This window comes from Oncorhynchus mykiss, chromosome 2 (assembly GCF_013265735.2).
Source record: "Oncorhynchus mykiss isolate Arlee chromosome 2, USDA_OmykA_1.1, whole genome shotgun sequence".
Lineage (NCBI taxonomy): Eukaryota > Metazoa > Chordata > Actinopteri > Salmoniformes > Salmonidae > Oncorhynchus > Oncorhynchus mykiss.
This window is the reverse complement of record NC_048566.1, coordinates 28,751,731-28,772,509: the sequence shown is the minus strand read 5'-3', so window position 1 is coordinate 28,772,509 and position 20,779 is coordinate 28,751,731. Positions and strand designations below refer to the sequence as shown.

The following is a 20,779-nucleotide window of genomic DNA, read 5'->3' as shown; positions in this document are numbered from 1 at the left end:
GGGTAGCCTTCCACAAGTTTCCCACAATAAGTTGGGTGAATTTTGGCCCATTCCTCCTGACAGAGCTGGTGTAACTGAGTCAGGTTTGTAGGCCTCCTTTTTCAGTTCTGCCCACAAATTTTCCATGGGATTGAGGTCAGGGCTTTGTGATGGCCACTCCAATACCTTGACTTTGCTGTCCTTATGCCATTTTGCCACAACTTTGGACGTATGCTTGGGGTCATTGTCCATTTGGAAGACCCATATGCGAACAAGCTTTAACTTCCTGACTGATATTTTGAGCTGTTGCTTCAATATGTCCACATAATTTTCCTGCCTCATGATGCCATCTATTTTGTGAAGTGCACCAGGCCCTCCTGCAGCAAAGCATCCCACAACATGATGCTGCCACCCCCGTGCTTCACGATTGGGATGGTGTTCTTCGGCTTGCAAGCCTCCCCCTTTTTCCTCCAAACATAATGATGGTCATTATGGTCAAACAGTTCTATTTTTTATTGATCAGACCAGAGGACATTTCTCCAAAAAGTATGATCTTTGTCCCCATGTGCAGTTGCAAACCGTAGTTCGGCTTTTTTATGGTGGTCTTCCTCGCTGAGCGGCCTTTCAAGTTATGTCGATATAGGACTCGTTTTACTGTGGATATAGATACTTTTGTACCCGTTTCCTCCAGCATCTTCACAAGGTCCTTTGCTGTTGTTCTGGGATTGATTTTCACTTTTCGCAACAAAGTACGTTCATCTCTAGGAGAACGTGTCTCCTTCCTGAGCGGTATGACGGCTGCGTGGTCCCATGGTGTTTATACTTGCGTACTATTGTTTGTACAGAAGAACGTGGTACCTTCAGGCATTTGGAAATTGATCCCAAGGATGAACCAGACTTGTGGAGGTCTACAATTGTTGGAAAAATTACTGTCATGCACAAAGTAGATGTCCTAATCGACTTGCCAAAACTACAGTTTGTGAACAATACATTTGTGGTTGTTGAAAAACGAGTTTTAATGACTCCAACCTAAGTGTATGTATGTAAACTTCCGACTTTAACTGTATGTTCCATTTATTAGGTTTACAGTATTATCCAGCCAGCATGCAGAGCACACCACTGAGAAGTTGTTAGAGAGATGCTTTAAAGCCACCCAACCCATGAGTGTGTGAGAGCTGGGCCTGTCAACTTCAGGCAGAGCTGTAATGGTGAAGAGAGCCTGTTCCTGGAGATCCAGTGACTCACACAGAGTGGCCCTCCCAAACCTTTCCCAGCACTGGCTTAGCCATCCAAAACAAATTCTTACACAAACATGAACTCATCCTTGCTCCCATCACATAAACCCAAATCATGCACAAACCAAGTCAAGAGACTCTCAGGCAGTAACTCTCTCTCTGTGCCAGTAACACTCTCTCACACACATCCAGTCATAGACATCTATCATCTCTCTATTCTCAACATACTGAAACACACTAAGCAACATTACCAGCACACACAGACCAAAATCCCAATCACAAATCATTTCCTCATGGCCTCAATACACAAATGGTCTTAAGTCTTTAATGTCAAATGAAATGATAAAATATTAATATTTTCATGCTTGTCCATTTGAAGGAAATCCTTGATCTCAATGATCTGTCTTGGACGCCATGCTAATTTTGCACTTGTAATGATAAATATGCTTTTAAATACTTTTTTTGTACAATATAACACAATTAAAACCCACATGAATGCTGCTATTGACAAAGGCACTTAAAGGAGGGCTGAATATCTGGATAAGCCAATACAGAGGAGTTATTTATTTCACTCCCTCACACGTCCAACGTAAAAGCTAAAAACGTGTAAACAAGAGTGACTTCTATATAGCTCTCCACTGATGTGTTGTCGCAGTGAAGCTGCTTCTCACAAACCCACTAATACTAACCAATGTCCAAGGAGCTAATCTCATAAAAAGGATGAACCCTCCACATAAAAAGTGTCATTGATTTATTGGTCACTCCTTAATGGAGTCAATCAATCAGCATGCAGAGAAACAACAGCCTGGTTTCTAGTTACTAACCACTACAAACACTAAGAAATAACATAGAAACCTATACCACCACCATCAAATCATTGATTTGGAGATATCGTATGACTTTCCTTACACCCTCATTTCAGAATGTCTACATCAATCACTCCACACTCAGTACATGTATGGCTATTTCATCTGCACTTAAACAGCCTACTGATCACACACATCCCTGTCCCCATCAGCCCTCACACATCACGTTCCTCTTAGTTCTCTACCGTACAGACCACTGTATAACTACCTGAAATACAAAATGGCTTATAGTTCATACTGTATATACAGACATTTGTAAAAACAAGCCACAAAAACAAGGAAAAGAAAAGACATCAACAAGAGAGGATTTGAAAATGTAGAGATGGGAAAGAAAGGAAGTTCAAGGGGCAGTTCTAAGAACAGGAAAAGGAGGATGGAAGAAGCAGAGGTCCAGCAGGAAGAGATGAAGGTGCAGAAGAGGCGAGGGAGGAGAGGAGGTGGTAGAGGAAGACAGTGAGAGGACGGCAGGCCAGAGAAGTCGGTCTGTCTGTTCACCGAGGCTTGGAGAACGGGAAACGGACAGGGGCACAGCAGTAGACTGTGGAGGGGAGAGGCAGAGAGAGGGAAAAGAAGAAGACATGAGATAGAAATAGGACAGGATAGATAAGTGTTCTGGAGCCCTGGAGAAAGAAGTTGCAGCTATTGCAGCCTGACAACAGAAACTCACAGCCTTTTACAGACAGCAGGAGATTAACAAAAACATACAATGAAAGCCTCACAGGTTGATTAACGTTGAGTCTTAAATGGCACACTATTCCCTATATAGTGCATTACTTTTGAACAGAGCCCTATAGGCCCTGGTCAAAAGAAGAGCATTATATAGAGAATAGGGTATCATTTGGGATACAAGGAACTTCACTGTCACAGCTGACCTTCAGCATTGGGCTCAGCTTGCCTATCAGCCTGTCTGTTATAAAGGAGGCCTCGTAACTGTTTAACTGGCTGCAAAGGAGATGAACGACGTGGCAAGCCTGGATAGAATGTCCATATGAGCCGGACTACACGTTAAGAGGGAAATCTGTAAATACACACAGATTGATTTTAACATTCTTGTCATTTAGCAGAAGCTCTGATCCAGAGCAACTTAGTGCATACATTTTCATATATATATATGTTTTGTACTGGTCCCCTCTGGGACTCAAATCCACAACCTTGTCATTGCAAGCACCATGGTCTACCAACTGAGCCACACAGGACATTCAACATTCAACAACAACTATGAAGTTCAGGGTCGGAAGCAGCACTGAAAAAGGAGAGGAGTTAGAGGAAGACATGAAGGTTGGAAGGAGAGTGGCTGGCTGCCGGAGGGAAAGGCAGCCCAACAGTAGAGGAGGTCAGCTGGGATGAGAGACCTACACTGAGGGGCCTCCTCCCCGTGGCTCTCTGGTGAGGCATCGGGGGAGTCTGGGTCTGAGGGAGGGGGAGGGTACTGCGGGGGTGGGGGGATGACTAACTGGGGGGGCTCCCGTACTGGGGTTCGCAGAGGTTTGAGTGGCACTGGACACTCAGCACCTAAAGAAAAGGAAGGATGCAGAATGGGGGAAATCAATAAGCTTAAATTATATTGTCTTTGTTCATCATACTGTGCAGAAAGAAATTTGTTTATTTTTTTATTTTTTTACATTAAACAATAAGCAAAATACACAAGACAATCAATGAATGGATACATTAACAAATAACTGAAAGCTGCTTATAACTGCTTAATGTATGTGGAGAAAGTACAGTAAAGCTACTCGCTTGAGTGGAAGCCTCTCAGTGTCAATTGTGTTGCTTGCTGATCAGAGCAGATCAAACAGAGCAGAGCAGAGATAACATCAGACTCCAGCTAGGGAAGATAGAAATGGAGCTTCACAAAACACTCCAGGCCAGGGCAGGACTACCGCATTTGGGGGCACCTGTTTTAGAAAAACGTTGCAGTTTGAACCTTTTCACCTGTGAGTTCCAGCGTGAGTTGTTTTATGCACCGGATGTCAGAATCAAAGTTTATTTGTCACATGCGGCGAATACAACAGAGAAATGCTTATTTACAGGTTCTAACCAATGGTGCGGGGAAAAAAGGTATGCATGTGTGTGTAGGTAAGTAAAGAAAAAAAACAGCAAAAAGACATTTGAAAAAAAGAGTAGCAAGGCTATATACCTGTTAGTCAGGCTTATTGAGGTAGTATGTACATGTTGGTATCATTAAAGTGACTATGCAAATATGATGAACAGAGAGTAGCAGAAGCATAAAAAGAGGGGTTGGCAGGTGGTGGGACACAATGCAGATAGCCAATGTGCGGGAGCACTGGTTGGTCGGGCCAATTTAGGTAGTATGCACTGTTCCAAAATGTGATTGATGCACAACAGGACAGTTAACCCACGCTGCCTGCTAATTATCTATAGGCTGTTTCAACCTGTCAATTTCTAATTATTTTCTAACAAGTTTTATTTTCTAACAACGGTATGAATTGAGGTGTGTTCCGCCTCCTCATTAATTCACATAAAAGTAGCCCATTTCACTGTTGCGGACAATATATGTTTGAGGCTTTACTACTGAGCCGGAGAAACTTTTCTCTTCGAGGAGAGCTCAAGCACCTCCCCAGTGTTTCCACAGATCAAATATGCAGATATTTGCGCAGTCTTGCACAAACTTTATCCCCCTGGCACATTTTCTGGCTGGCGCTCGCATTGCCTTCATTGTTGTTTTCCTTACAAATAACAACTTCGGACATGTGCGTTCCTATCAAAGTAAGTGCCTTATTTTCTGTATATCGTGTTGTCTTTTCTACTGTAGCATACAGCATAATGTATTTCCAGTTTTATTCACATGTTTTCAAGTACAGTTTACAAATAATGCACTCTGATTATTGCATAGATTGTAATGGACACCTTTGATATGTGTAAAATACTTTTTTGAATGTTGTACTGATTATGATACCTAAGCTATTTGCCAGCTAAGTGTGATGCCATGTTTGTTGACATTATACCATGCATTCTGGGTGTCACGTAAACATCTGTCAGACAAAATATGTTATAATGGAGGTGAAGGAATAGTTCACTCATCTTTCGAGTAAACTTCCAGAAGTGAATGAAGGTAAGTGAATGATCATAGACAACACATCCCCTTCAACATGCATACTGCAAACAGACCAAACTCCTCGTCTCCTCTTCATATCTTTGGTTGATGCGAAAAAACTAACTGGGTGGCGTGCACACACTACCCATCGCCGGATTACATTCGATTTTTAGAAAGTGTTTTACTCAATTATTTTGATCAATGGTGAGCTCACCCTTGACGTGATGAATTGTAAATCGTTATTTAAATGAGTTAATTCACATTGTGGTTTCTGTTAGCTAACTATGACCACTTGTGTTACGTCAATCTTTCCTCAGTTAGCGCTAGGATTAATGTCGTCTACATTTTCCGGTTTGGATGATTGTGTTATGCTGCCGCCACTTCTGTGAATGTCTGAACATTGCAGCCAAAAATAAAAAGGGTCACATTCAGGACATAACTTTGTAAGGACTGTGTTTGTGCAAAATATTTCTGTGAAGAAACAGTGTGGCCAGCTCAAACGCTGACTGTTGCATCAATCGAAACATCCAGGGGGTTTCAGAACAGTAGGCCACTTGACAAAACAAGAATCTCCATATCTGGTGTTTTATGTAACAGTGATAAATCAAAATGAGTCAACAGTTGACTATAGATTTTCAGAATATTGTCATCTGGGATGTCCATTTAAAAGGGGATCTGCATTGACTCATATCAGTGATCACACACATAGTATGGGCACACAGCAGCAGTAAACTCAGAGAAACATTCAGAGAAATCTTTGTGATTATGATCTCACAGAAAGACTGATTGCACTGTGTGGACTGGAGCTGAACGGCCTGCCACGGGGGTGTAACTGTTTGTTGGTCCTAAATAGAACCCTTTTACCTACATAGTGCTCTACTTTTGACCTGGGCCCATAGGGCTCTAATCATAAATAGTGCCCTATAAGGGAACAGGGTGCCAATTGGGATTAAACCAGTTACAGGCTGATGCTGAGCGATGTGAGCAATATGTCAACGTATGCCTCACACATCCCTTACTCAACAGCTGATGGACCACATGGAGTAGAGCTGTCCGTGGGAGTGACTGACTAACTTTACGCCTCAGCCCCTTTAGATGACTGACTGCGTTCCAAGTGTGACAGCTAGCGCCACAAAAATATGTACCTAGCTACGGGACTTAACCGCACACAGCAGATTAAAATGAGAGATTCCCTATTGTCAGCACATTGAAGATAAAGTAAGACGTAGGGTAAGAAACACACCTTTCAGAGGCTAACAGATGACCTTTAGAAACACTGAGGGGACATGCGCACCCACAAACACACACACAGCACGTGGGTGCGTGGATTGATTGATTGATTGAAACAGCCCCAATTGAGTGTGTTGAAGTCTCCAGTTTATTTTCGGACAGAAAATGTATCTTAAGATGAGAAACAACGATCCAAAAACCATCTATTAGAGAGACCGCCTCTGTGCCTGAGCCAAACATATACAATTGGTTCGAGGGACTGTTTTTTCCACTATGATGGTGTGAGAGAAGAGGCAGAGCTGGGAGAGAGAGAACAGATGAAAATAGGAAAAGAGAGCACAGAGGAGCAGTGTGCCATGTGAGAGAGGAGAGAAATGTCTGGGTTGCACTACTCCTGCTAACAGAGCCAATAAAGGTTCTCTCTCTTCACACAGCTGGAGAGGCAGGAAACAACTGCGCTCACATACATTCTAGAACATAAACAACGATTATCTTTAGCCCACAGGGGTTAAATAAGGGGAAACATCTAAAATCCCTGTAGTACATCATCCCTAATTGATGCATGTCATCTATTTATTTTACAGACTGTACAACCGGTGATGTACAATCACAAATATACAACTCCAGATCAGAACATAATGATTTGTTTTCTTGTGTTTTGGGGAAGTCTAGTTGTTCTGCCTTGTGAGCAACAGATGGGTCTGACAGGGTCTTCACAGCAGAAGTCTATTAGATACAGTGCCTTGCAAAATAATTCATCCCCCTTGGCGTTGTCCCCATTTTGTTGCATTACAACCTGTAATTTAAATTGATTTTTATTTGGAATTCATGTAATGGACATACAAAATAGTCCAAATTGCTGAAGTGAAAAAAAAAAAAAAAAAAAAAAAAATTGTTTCAAATTTTTTATTTTTAAGAAAATGAAAAAATGAGAAGTGGTTTGTGCATATGTATTCACCCCCTTTGCTATGAAGCCTCTAAATAAGATCTGGTGCAACCAACTACCTTTAAAAAAAGTCATATAATTAGTTAAATAAAGTCCACCTGTGTGCAATCTAAGTGTCACATGATCGGTCACAGGATCTCAGTATATTTGCACCTGTTCTGAAAGGCCCCAGAGGCTGCAACACCACTAAGCAGGGGGCACCACCAAGCAAGAGGCACCATGAAGACCAAGGAGCTCTCCAAACAGGTCAGGGACAAAGTTCTGGAGAAGTACAGATCAGGGTTGGGTTATAAAAAAATATCAGAATGTTTGAACATCCCACGGAGCACCGTTAAATCCATTATTAAAAAATGGAAAGAATATGGCACCACAACAAACCTGCCAAGAGAGGGCTGCCCACCAAAACTCACAGACCAGGCAAGGAGGGCATTAATCAGAGAGGCAACAAAGAGACCAAAGATAACCCTGAAGGAGCTGCAAAGCTCCACAGCGGAGATTAGAGTATCTGTCCATAGGACCCCTTTAAGCCGTACACTCCACAGAGCTGGACTTTAATGGAAGAGTGTCCAGAAAAAAAACATTGCTTAAAGAAAACAATAAGCAAACATGTTTGGTGTTCACCTTCCAGCAGGACAATGACCCTAAGTATACTGTTAAAGCAGCACTCAAGTGGTTTAAGGGGAAACATTTAAATGTCTTGGAATGGCCTAGTCAAAGCTCAGACCTCAATCCAATTGAGAATCTGTGGTATGACTTAAAGATTGCTGCATATCAGCGGAACCCATCCAACTTGAAGGAGCTGGAGCAGTTTTGCCTTGAATAATGGAGAAAAATCGCAGTGGCTAGATGTGCCAAGCTTATAGAGACATATCCCAAGAGACTTGCAGCTGTAATTGCTGCGATTTTAATTCCAGGTTGTAAGGCAACAAAATAGGAAAAATGCCAAGGGGGTGAATACTTTTACAAGCCACTGTAGGTCTGTGGGTCTGACAGGGTCTTCCCAGCAGAAGTATATTTGTTCTGCACAGTGTCTTGGGAATAGCAGAGGGGAGGGAGACACACCCAGGTCTATAAATCAACTCCTCAGAGCAGTCTGCTTTAAGTGCGTCCACTGCACTAAACACTTCATCCCTCAACCTCTCATCCTCGCCAAGCTAAATAAATATTGTCCGCTTCAACCCGCTTCAAGAAAAGACAAATCGATATAACTCTAGTCTTGTGCATTTTGTTCCCTTGTTAGATTAGGTAGTACAGTGATTCTTTTAGGATGAAAATAATGTCAAATTCTACAAAATGTAGAAAATAATAATTCTACACTACAGTGCATCAATAGGAATAGTGAGGCTAATAGCAATGCTATTTCACCTGGTTTACTGAGGACAGATTGTACAAAACGTAAGGCAATCAAATCTGCAGCGCTGCAATCCCGGCCAACTCCTGTCCTGTGACGTGGGGGTTATTTTGTTTATGCTGCCTTGGGTCTCTACTGGCTAAATGTCTGTACAGGTATCATGTCTACCACCAGCAACTCAGTTCAGGTTGAGGGGAACCTGTTATAGTGAAAAGCGGTAGTAGTGCAACAATCCTTGCGGGTGTTCTCCAATTGGGTAAAACCAGTTGGAGGAGATCATTAAGGAACCTACCTAGGCAAGGGTTGTTACACTGCTATATGACTGCTATAACACTGACTGGAACAGCCTGCGGGTTGACGGGAGAGAAAACTCAAATCGGCCTCTTTACATTGACTATATGTGTACTGATGATACTGACCCATGGCGCTGTGTCGGTTGTTCTCCGTCTCGTCTAGTTTCAGGCCAAGAGCAGATTCTCCTCTGGTCTCCTCTGGTGTGGTACTGCGGGACAAGTAGGGGGTGGGCTTGGCCTTGTCAGCGTTGCTGCTGGGGGTTGAGTCAACCTTTTCAACTTTGCTGGTAGGGGCGGCGTAAGAGGCGACATTGATCATAGTCTTGCTCCTGGGGCCGGTGACAACCTTGCTGGGGGCGGTGTCTCGGGAGGAGTCAGCCATGGCAGCACTGCTGCTGGGGGTGGAATCAGGGCCGGGCTTGGACACATCAGCCCTGCTGGAGGCGGAGTCAGAGTCGGCCATTGAGGTGTCAGCGACAGAGGTGCCGGCGGCGACCCCACTACTGCTACTGCTGTAGACAGACCCATTGCTCAGCTCAGAGCCAGAGTCCTCCTCCGCAGGCAGGCTGGGGGTAGGAGAGCTGGGGGCTGGGGAGGGAGAGGGGGCCATCTGGGCAGAGATGAAAGGTGCTGGGGTGCTAGGAGCTGGGGTAACAGAGGTAGTAGGAGTAGGAGGGGGTGCCGGGGCCTTCCTCTTCCTCAGTGTACTCTCTGAGTCAGGAGCCACCTGAGAGAGAGGGAGAGAGAGAGAGTAATGAGTATCGGGCTTAATAACTCCCCCTAGCCGTGACAATATACCCTATAAACCATTTATTCTTGGACATCATCACTGCTCATTATCATTATTAAAAAGGTGCAGTACACAGAAACCACGTCTCCATTTCCTGGTTGCTAAAATTCAAAACTGTTACAAAACAAGCAATCATTGTGTAGAAAGTCATTGTACCATCTAAGCCGTTGTGAAATATATTTTCTATAACCAAAAATACTGTATTTACAGCAGTTGAAGCAGGTGTACAAAACCAAAAATAAAAGACGCAAAAACATAACTTAAGAATGGGAATCATAGAAATAGAGCACATAGAACAGATCAACTGCTTGTTAGACTTGCTTTCATTGAGAATGACATAACTAACATTTCTATGTGAATTTGGTCAGATCGTCAAAAAAGTTACATATTGTAGCTTTAAGTTATTAATACCTTTTAAATATTAAATGAATTGTATGGATTATGGAACTTTGCCTGTCAGTCAGACTATCAGTCAAAATATCTAAGTGTTCCATGTTTATTTGTTTGCTGTTACTGAAAGGGGTATTATTGCTTCCTTATACAACAAAACAATGTATGACCCATTTAATCTCAGCATGTCCTCTGATCCTGGAGGCATGGAGATAAAAACACAATGTGTTTGGTGGCCACTTCAAATCAAGCTTTATTTATATAGCACATTTCAGACAGTAATGCAATGCAGGGCGCTTCACAGGAAAACTCAAATAAAAAACAAATAAAACGACAACAAAACATAAGAACAACAAAAACTGAAACACTAAAAAAGCAGCCTAAGGAAAACGTGTGTTTCAAGGTGTGTTTCAAGGTGTGTTTTAAGATCTCTTAAATATGTCCCCAGTTTCGGCCCATCTCATGTTCTCTATCAGGCTATTCCAGAGGCTGGGGGCATAGTAACTAAAGGCTACCTCTCCATGCATCTTGGTCCTAGACTTTGGGATAGTTAAAAAGGCCAGTGCGAGAGGACCTGAGGGACCTACTGGGTACATTACTTAAAAGCATGTCTGACATGTATTGGGGTGCACAATCGTGGATTGATTTAAAAACCAATAGAAGTGCAGTAGCAGCCAGGGCATTGACTTTAAAACCGGTGTAATGTGGGCTCTCCGTCTGGTCTTGGGCAGTACCCATGTTGCAGGATTCTGTTTGTTTTGCAGTTGACCAGTGACTTTCTTGGGTAGACCAGACAGGAGAGCATAGACCAGACAGGAGAGTATAGCAGTAGTCAAGCCTGCTTGTAACAAAAGTATGGATGAGTCTCTCTGTATCATCCTGAGATCGAAACAGCCGCAACTTGGCAATGTTCCTCAGGTGGTAAAAAGCTATTTTGGTCACATTCTTAATGTGTGATTCAATATTTAGATCAGAATCGAACATGACCCATAGGTTTTTTTACCTGCTGTTTTCTTCGATGCCCATGAATCCTATTTGACCGTAATGTTTTATGTGACCTAAAGCTTCACATTGATCAAAAAAGGTGTTGCGTGAGTTTGGGCGCATTAGCCTCATCTCAAAATAGTTGTGATAGGAGAAAACTGAGGATGGAAAGTTACTCCACAGTACTAATCTAATTGACAAAGTGAAAAGAAGGAAGCCTGTAGAGAATAAAAATATTTCAAAACTTGCATCCTGTCCGGCCCGCCATAGGAGTCACTAGTGCGCGATGGGACAAGGACATCCCTGCCGTCCAAACCCTCCCCTAACTCGGTCGACGCTGGACCAATTGTGCGTCGACCCATGGGTCTCCCGGCCGCGGCCAGCCGCGACAGAGTCTGGACTCGAACCCAGAATCTCTAGTGACACAGCTAGCACTGCCTTAGACCACTGCGCCACTCGGGAGACCCACTGAGTACCAATCTACATATTTTCAAGCATAGTGGTGACTGCATCATGTTATGGGAATGCCTGTAGTCATTAAGGAGTGGCATGTTTTCCAGGATAAAAAATAAACGGAATGGAGCAAAGTACAGGCAAAATCCAAGAGGAAAAACTGGTTCAGTCTGCAACCACCAGACACAGAGATTAATTCAACTTTTAAGCAGGACAATAACCTAAAACAAGGCAAAATCTACACTGGAGTTGCTTACCAAGAAGACAGTGAATGTTCCTGAGTGGCCGAGTTACAGTTTTGACTTAAGTCTGCTTGAAAATCTATGGCAAGACCTGAAAATGGTCGTCTAGCAATGACCAATTTGAAAGAGGTTGAAGACTTTTGAAGATAATAAATGGGCAAATGTTGCACAATCCAGGTGTGGAAAGCTCTTAGAGACTTACCCAGAAAGACTCACAGCTGTAACTGCTGCCAAAGGTGATTCTAACATACAGTATATTGAATCAGCGGGTTGAATACTTATCAAATCAAGATACAGTATATTAGTGTTTTATTCTTCATATTTGTTTTAACTGTTCTAATTGTTAAAATTTCTCACACTTTGACATTAGAGTATTTTGTGTAGATCATTGACCAAAAAATGACAAATACATTTTAATCTCACTTTGTAACACAACAAAATGTGAAAAAGGCACTATATATACACAGTTGAAGTCGGACGTTAAGAAGGCCAGCATCCTGGAGTCGCCTCTTCACTGTTGATATTGAGACTGGTGTTTTGCGGGTACTATTTCATGAAGCTGCCAGTTGAGGACTTGTGAGGCGTCTGTTTCTCAAACTAGACACTAATGTACTTGTCCTCTTGCTCAGTTGTGCACCGGGGCCTCCCACTCCTCATTCTATTCTGGTTAGAGACAGTTTGCGCTGTTCTGTGAAGGGAGTAGTACACAGCGTTGTACGAGTTCTTCAGTTTCTTGGCAATTTCTCGCATGGAATAGCCTTCATTTCTCAGAACAAGAATAGACTGACGAGTTTCAGAAGAAAGTTATTTGTTTCTGGCCCTTTTGAGCCTGTAATCGAACCCACAAATGCTGATGTTCCAGATACTCAACTAGACTAAAGAAGGCCAGTTTGCTTTTTTAATCAGAACAACAGTTTTCAGCTGTGCTAACAATTGCAAAATGTTTTTCTAATGATCAATTGGCCTTTTAAAATGATAAACTTGGATTAGCTAACACGTGCCATTGGAACACAGGGGTGATGGTTGGGCCTCTGTACGCCTACGTAGATATTCCATTAAAACAGCTACAATAGTAATTTACAGCATTAACAATGTTTTCACTGTATTTCTAAGCAATTTGATATTTAAAAAATGGACAGAAAATGTTATTTTCTTTCAAAAACAAAAAAATGGTATAAGTGACCTCAAACTTTTGAATGTCAAGGTGATTCGTGTATATTATAATTGTTTTTTTGCTAGGTAGCGTTAGCTTGCGCTAGTCGGATGTACCTGTGCCAAAACTCCGGTATTTTTCATCCTATAACTTGTTCTCCATCGTCTTTTTAAATAGTGAGCCAACATGTTTTCAGCCATTTTATTTCCATGACTGATCAAAACTCATTCTCATGCTCTTGTCTCTCTGTAGCATATAGTGAGCAATATGTTTGGAACATTTAAATCGCAATATCAAATTGCAATACTATAGAATGGTGATGTTGTGGAAAATTCTGCCACCACAGTGAGAATTGCAATACATATTGTATCGGCACATACGTGTCGTGATAATATTGTATCATGAGGTCCCTGGCAATTCCCAGCCCTAATTAAAATGGGTCAACACTTCCTTATATCTTCGACTAATTTCCCCCCTGCTACAAACTGTCTGTACTACTACTACTATCATCTGTCTGCATGTCAACCGGTCAGCTGTTTATGAACTCAATGACCCAGGTCTCCAGCACAGAGACCATCGATATGGAAAGACAGCACAGCATGGGCAGCCCCATTGCTTAGTGTGCTCCTACTGAAAGGGATATTATTGCTTCCTTATACAACAAAACAATGTGTAATCCCTTTAACCTCAACATGTCCTCTGATTCTGAAGGCATGGACATAAAAACACTTCCAACTGTGTTTGGCGGGTACTTCAAACCTTCGCATGGGAATCCTATTTGACCGTAATGTGTGTGACCTAAAGCCTTACATTGAACAAAAAGGTGTCGCGTGAGTTGGGGTTGGGAGTGCATAAACCTCTTCACAAAGGCGTTCCTCACCTTTTCTATGGTTGCACATATCATCTACGCAAGGGTCAACTTTGATGTCTAAATATTTAATGTATGTGACAGCACCGATCAAGTTTGTGAAGAAACAAATGACCATATATTTGCCTCAGCCTCAACTCTATTTGTGTGTGTGCAAATCTGATACAAAGGTGAAGAAAACAATTTATCTCAAATGTGAAGACAATGTATTAAAATGGGTCAACACTTCCTTCTATCTTCAACAAATTTTCCCCCCTGCTACAAACTGTCTGTTCCACTACTGTCGTCTCTCCGCATGTCAACTGGTGAGCTGTCTATGAACTCAATGACCCAGGCCTCCAGTACAGAGACCATAGATATGGAAAGACAGCACACGTTCTATCCTTGCAAATGGCATCCTGTGTGACAGCATGGCTAGCCCCATTGAGGGCTATCTCCATTTTAAAGTAGTCATCCAGAGCCCTCTATCTTCATGGCAGAGACAGACAGCCATTACCCTGGTATTACTATTCCCTCTACCACTGACAGACTAACTCCCCATGCTTCCTCATCTTACATGCTCCATTAGATCCACAAAGTTGACCTGACACAACTCACTGTCTCAAAACTATGCAGTAAATGTATGGTCCAATGAGAAATATTCACCACTCTCTAAAGTGTGTGTGCAAACGGTTTATATTGCTGTCGTTATGCTTCCAACATAGATATCAGATTTAGACGGGAGCTAAACCATTGCCATGCAGGGTTATTAAATATACTAAGCAAGGGAAGCTTTGGTCTCCGTTTGGCCAATCTTATGTACATGTTCCCCAGACTTAAGTTGGCTCCTCTGAATCCCAAAGTGCGCCACTCAGTCACTTTAAACAGTAATCCATAGCAGAGCAACACAATCAATTCCCCTGGTATGTTTACACTCCAGTACAACAGTAGTATGGAGCATTCATAGAGAATAGCATGATTAGTCTGAGAGGACGCTGTCGCTTCGTTCTGCTGCACTGGGCTGCACAGTATTGTCTTTCACTCTGAAGAGCAGCCAATCAGTCACACACGTGCGCACACACATCTTCATATACCAGTCAGTCCTCCGTTACTGCTTCAACTTTGCCCCACATGCTATGGTATGCCAGAGACCGACAAGTATGAACGGTGGTGTGATGGTGGAGTTGGTGGAGGTGCATACACAGTTCAGGGAGTTTACGCAACTCAACCTCTAAAGAAGTGCAAGGTGGCCGGCAGTAAGTAACACAGCGTTCCAACCACAATGACTCAATCCCAGAGAAACACCACAAGCATTTTCTTAGAGTATAAAAATAAAACAAGGACATTCTGACTTACTTCAACCACATTCAAGCAATAAAAATAAAAAAGTTTGACAAATCATTTGTTATGGCTTGTTGCTACTTTCATCGCAATTTCAAGGTGGTGGAGGTGATTTCTCGAGGAGGTGATTTTCCATGAGCCATGCCCAAACTGCTGTGCACTCTCTCACCCAGTCAGACTTGCCTACCTACCACTTGCACAACCCTGCAGCGCTCTACTAACCCTATATCACAGACTGCATCAAATCACATTTACTATACACTGATGGGCTGCCACTCAATGCTATCATTCAGTCAAATATTTCTATAGCTTTTCTACCACCTAATCCTGCAGGAATGCTAGCTCACTCCTTAATGGTTGATTTGGTCTATGTCACAAAAGGGACCCATAGTGCACTACGTTAGACTAGAGCTCTATGGGCCCTGGTCAAAAGTAGTGCACTATTACGTGAATAGGGTGCTTATTGGGGATGCAGGCTCAGTCCCCTGGCTGCCAAAGCTCCAGCTTTTTAATTACTCAACACAGCACACCGCTCCAGAGCTGGCACAGTGAATTTACAGGCTCTTTATGGTCAGACCACACACACACACACACACACACACACACACACACACACACACACACACACACACACACACACAAAAGTAAAAGTATATCAGTGCTCATGGCATTAGTCCACTTCAAATAGAGAACCAATGTAGATGAAGTGTGGACTACTGTGTCAACTGTAGTGAAAATAGGTCCATTATATAATCTTTATCAGTGCTGGATATTACTTTGTCTGCTAAGGTTAAGATTACATTCTAACATAAAACCACAACAAGGCCTAGGTTTTTTGTCATTCTTTGAGGTACAAAACAATTCTTTCAAAAACTTGACTGTGATTTGGAAATAATAATGATTTAAAATGTGAACATAAACACAAAACACAGCTCCAAACAAGCCCCATTATCTCCAACAGGAGGAGAGAAGCCCATTAGAGCCAACATAACATGGTGAAAAAACAACATTCCCCACAACATTTCTGTGAGAAGACGCCACCACTACTTTCATTAGATTTACACACACACACACACAGAGAGATGGTAGACTACACAGTTCCAGTGGACTGTTTGTTTTGGCATTAGGGGCCTCTTCCTTTGTTCCTGAAAACACAACATTTTCTTCCTTAGGAAAGAGGAAAGGAACATGATAGAGAGAGACTCCCAAATGGTACCCCATATCAGTGTTTCCTAACCCTGGACCTTGAGTACCCCCAACAGAACACTTTTTCATTGTAGCCCTGGACAAACACAGCTCATTCAACTCATTGAGGTCTTGATGATTATTTGACAAGTTGAATCCAGTGTGCTTGTCCAGGGATACAATAAAAATGTGTACTGTTGGAGGTACTTGAGGATCAGGGTTGGGAAACACTACCCTATATAGTGCCCTACTTTTGACTAGGGCTCTGGTCAAAAGTAGTGTACTATATAGGGAATGGGGTGCCATTTGGGATACACACTAAACCTGCACTCAAAACTATTAGAGCTGCCCATGCTTCCGTTTCCAACTTATTTGAATCACACTGTTCCACAGCAGAGCCTGTCACACTGAAACATCCACAGTGTTGCCTAATCACTCATACATAAACTAGCAAGTTTGCATGAAGTGAAACAAGACAACCTAAAATAACCTGCATGGCCTTAAGTGATAGAATTTCATTTACAGAGGGTGTTGATTAAAGGAAATGGAGGTCTTGTCAGCAGATGGGCTGAAAAACCAAGGCAGGCCCCTTGAATAGTCCAATTCAGAGAGGCGTTGAGTAAGTTAAGGCTTCCACACCAACCATTCTCACTCTAACTCAAAGTGTTCTGCAGCCACATGGTTTACTTGCATAACAATCATGTAGGCCTAACTGAGGGATTGCAAACATATGACTCAGATCACAAGCTTCCTCTTAAAGGCATCATGTGTGACCTTACAGAATGTGGAACATTTAAAAAAACACCACTGATCAAAACTGGAGGTTTCCCACGAATTCAAGTTTCTTTCTTTATTTTATTTTTTAGAAAGGGTCCACAACCATTATTGAGAATGGTATCATCACCCCAATGTAGAAATATCCAAACCACACAAGATTGTAAACAGACGACTTGTATCTTGCTAAAACAGATTAAAACGGTAGGCTACATTAAAGTGGATTAATAGCGCTGCAGTACAAAGGGCCAATGACGGATTGATATGAAAGACTAAACCCCTCTTGGTTCAGATTATGACATCTCCCTAAGGAATAGTTTATGCAGGTAATGCTAGCCATCTCAATCAATCACACTTCGCCTGTGCTGCCAGCTATCCCCCTGATGGGATGGGGCTATGTGAGGCTATGTCCCAAATGGTACCATATTACTTATATAGTGCACTACTTTTGACCTGGACCAATAGGGATGCTGCCTCAGACTGTACTGCTTGGCAGGTCCCCCCTGAAAGCAGAGCCAGGAGTCGATACATCAACATCACTAGGAGCCATGCTGTAGAGAAAAACAGAGGATATTCACTAGGCTCCATGACTTGTGTCCCGTTGATTTAAATACTTGAGAATAGAGCAGGTCAACTACTGAGATTCAGAGAAGAATAACACTCCTTAGAGTAGGATTGGAAAATTCTGGTAACTTTCCCAAGATTCCCAGATTTTCCAGAAATCATAGTTGGAAGATTCCCAGCATCAGGGGAAAAAAAAGGAGCAAGGAATCTGGAATTCTCCAACTAGGATTTCTGGAAAACCTGGCAATTTTGGGAAAGTTACTGTAATTGTACAACCCTACCCTGGAGTGAGCAGATTGAACCCCCCAAAAATGGAACCATAAAAGACATATTGCTCAATGTCTATTACAAAATGCATTGAGCGTGTACTATAATGATCATGTACAACACTGTGTTCCTACAGTAGGCTCCAAGTCACCAATCACTATTCTAACCTAACCTACCTAACCCCCTTCCCTTTCAGTGGTCTTCTGAGTTAATGCCATCTCATCTCAAGAGATATTTGTTGAAATGATTCAAAAAAAATGTACAGCAAACTTTTGTTTGTTGTACCCTCAACCTCACCTGTCCTCTGCTCTGACTATGTACAGTAACATTGGCATAAAGAGCCTGTCAAGCTGATTTCACGCCTATCTGCCTCTGGAAACACGACACCCCACTTATACATATTTGATGTTGTGCCACCAAAACACACCTCATTCACTGCTGCAATCTCAGAACCAAATCTGGTGTTTATGTTAACAGTTTGTCTGTCACTAGAGAGTTCCTGTTGCATAAGCCTGATTTTACCTTCCCAGCATGCCGAACAGGCTTACACAAGTGTGTTTGCCTGTGTAAAACCTATTACCGAACACTGAAGCAGAAAGCTCAGGATGATAGGCTAGGCCATGTCACAAAAGGCATTCTTTACATGACCTCTCACATGCTGACCACACCACTCCAGTTGCGTGCGTGAGCACTGCAATCATTGCAGCCATACAGTTCGCGAGTGTCTGTGTAGTCAGGCGCTAAAATAAAACTTGCTGCAAGTCCCACCTCTCCCATCTCCTCATTGGTTTTTAGGAGCATATACCCACGTGGGTGATTAAAAGATGAACTGAGGTCCACACTCCAGTCCAGTCGGTAGTGTTAAAGTTGGTTGCCAACCTCCATATAAAGTCCAAAGAAGAAGAAGAAGCCTGAAGGAGGAGAGATTACTAGAAACAAACTTTTACCCTTTTATCTGTGGATTAATTGTCAGAGTAGAGGACCTTGTGTATTTCAAGTAAAATAACAACCCAATATTTATATCCCAGGACAAATTAGCTAGCAACAGCAAGCTAGCTAGCTAAATTGGCAATGTTTAATGCTTTTCGACCTGTCCCCAAATTAATATAGTTGGTTCAGAGTTCGTTTTGATATTTCAACCTGTGTGTCCTGATCGTGTCTAGTGTGGGTGGACAAAATCAACATGAGTGCAATGTCGCACGCGGACACACGCGCGCACGTGCTGTTTCGTCAGAATGTTAGCCTACTCCTGTCCAAATCATAATATCAGCTATTTGTCTAATAAAAGCTTAAAACACTCCTTCAGCACAATATGTTGTATGCATACCAAATGGCACCATATTCCCTTTGAAGTGCACTATAAAAGGGAATAGGGTGCAATTTGGGATGCACTCTTTTTTGTCTTGATCCCAGCTAAACCCAGTTGGCTATTTGATTGAAGGTCTTGGGCTTGACTATTGGTTGTAAATTGATACTGTATTGAGATCAATAGAGGGTCATAACTAGTGATGGGGAAAATAAATCGATACAGTTATCAGGATGTTATTTTTGACGATATATAGTTTTTGACAATATCGCAATATTATTTGTGCACTAGTTGGCTGTACCTGCACCAAAACTCCAGTATTTTTCCTTCATAACTTGTTCTCCATCTTCTTTTTAAATAGGGAGCCAATTTGTTTTCAGCACCTTTATTTCCATGACTGATCAACACTTGTTTTCTCATGTCTCTCTACTTGTCCCTCTGCAGCAGACATACAGTATGGTGAGCAATATGTTTGGAACATCAAATCGCAATAAAATCACAGTATTGAATTGCAATACATATAAAATCAATAGAATTGCAATACTTATCGTATTGGCACTTAAGCATCGTGATAATATAATCGCGAGGTCCCTGGTAATTCCCAGTTTAACATTCTTAGAAAAAAGGGTTCCAAAAGGATTATTTTTGGTTTCCGGGAGAACCCTTTTTGGTTCCATAAGAATTTGACCTGAGAGAACCCTTTTTGGAAACAAAAGGATTCTACCTGGAACCAAAAAGGGTTATTCGAAAGGTTCTCCTATGGGTACAGCCAAAGAACCCTTTTAGGTTCTATATACTGTAGCACATTTTGCTATGCAGAGTGTAGTCATACCCCAGGGGAACAGATTGTCATCACTACAGCAATAGCCATCCTACCAGTAGCTCAGGCTCATGGAAAGGAGACCTAGGAGCAGCCATCCCATCCCTCAGGCACTCCGTCCTCATCTGATCTCTCTGTCCTTGTCTAACCCTCACAAAAGGTTACATCAGGCCCATGTGCCATGTGTCTCAACAAGCAGCCAGCCATCTTCCAAACACAATACTTTGTCTCATCCGTGCTAGCGAGTCACAGGACAGCAAGTGTTGCTTATCTCTGGGTGAACGGACTGATAAAGACGTCATCAGTGTGGTGTTTCTGAACAGTGTCTAATACCCTTTTCAGACATATGGAATGTGGCGCCTTGAAAGCACCTCGGCTACAGCGTTTATTTGTCTGTTAGTGCACACTAGGGCTTTTTAAATGCCGACACGAAACCCTCTCTCGAGATCGTGTCGATGCACCACTGAACAGGCATTTTACTTGTCAATCAAATCATCTCGAGCTGCCTGAGTGCAACCTGGCCGCCTGCTCGCAGACCACTCTACCATGATTTACCAAGACGTTTAGTAAAAAGAAAACACATCTAGCACCCTACCATAAAAAACTGAATAAAACCCCCACAACAGCACATCAATCAGCTCCTTTTATTGAACACTTCTGATCTGGCACTTTATTTAATTGTCTGAAAGGCTATCAATTGTTGCTATA

The 20,779-nt window shown here is 42.3% G+C and overlaps 1 protein-coding gene across 8 annotated transcripts in view; it reads right to left on the bottom strand.

Moving 5' to 3' along the window:
- Positions 1-20,779, bottom strand: part of LOC110485894 (protein cordon-bleu) — a 60,612-nt gene that overhangs the window by 8,038 nt on the left and 31,795 nt on the right. For all 8 annotated transcript variants that reach the window (XM_036944448.1, XM_036944439.1, XM_036944441.1 and 5 more), the window contains one exon: positions 9,082-9,682. In XM_036944448.1, coding sequence (XP_036800343.1) covers positions 9,082-9,682 — 601 coding nt within the window. The remainder of the gene's footprint in view (positions 1-9,081; positions 9,683-20,779) is intronic.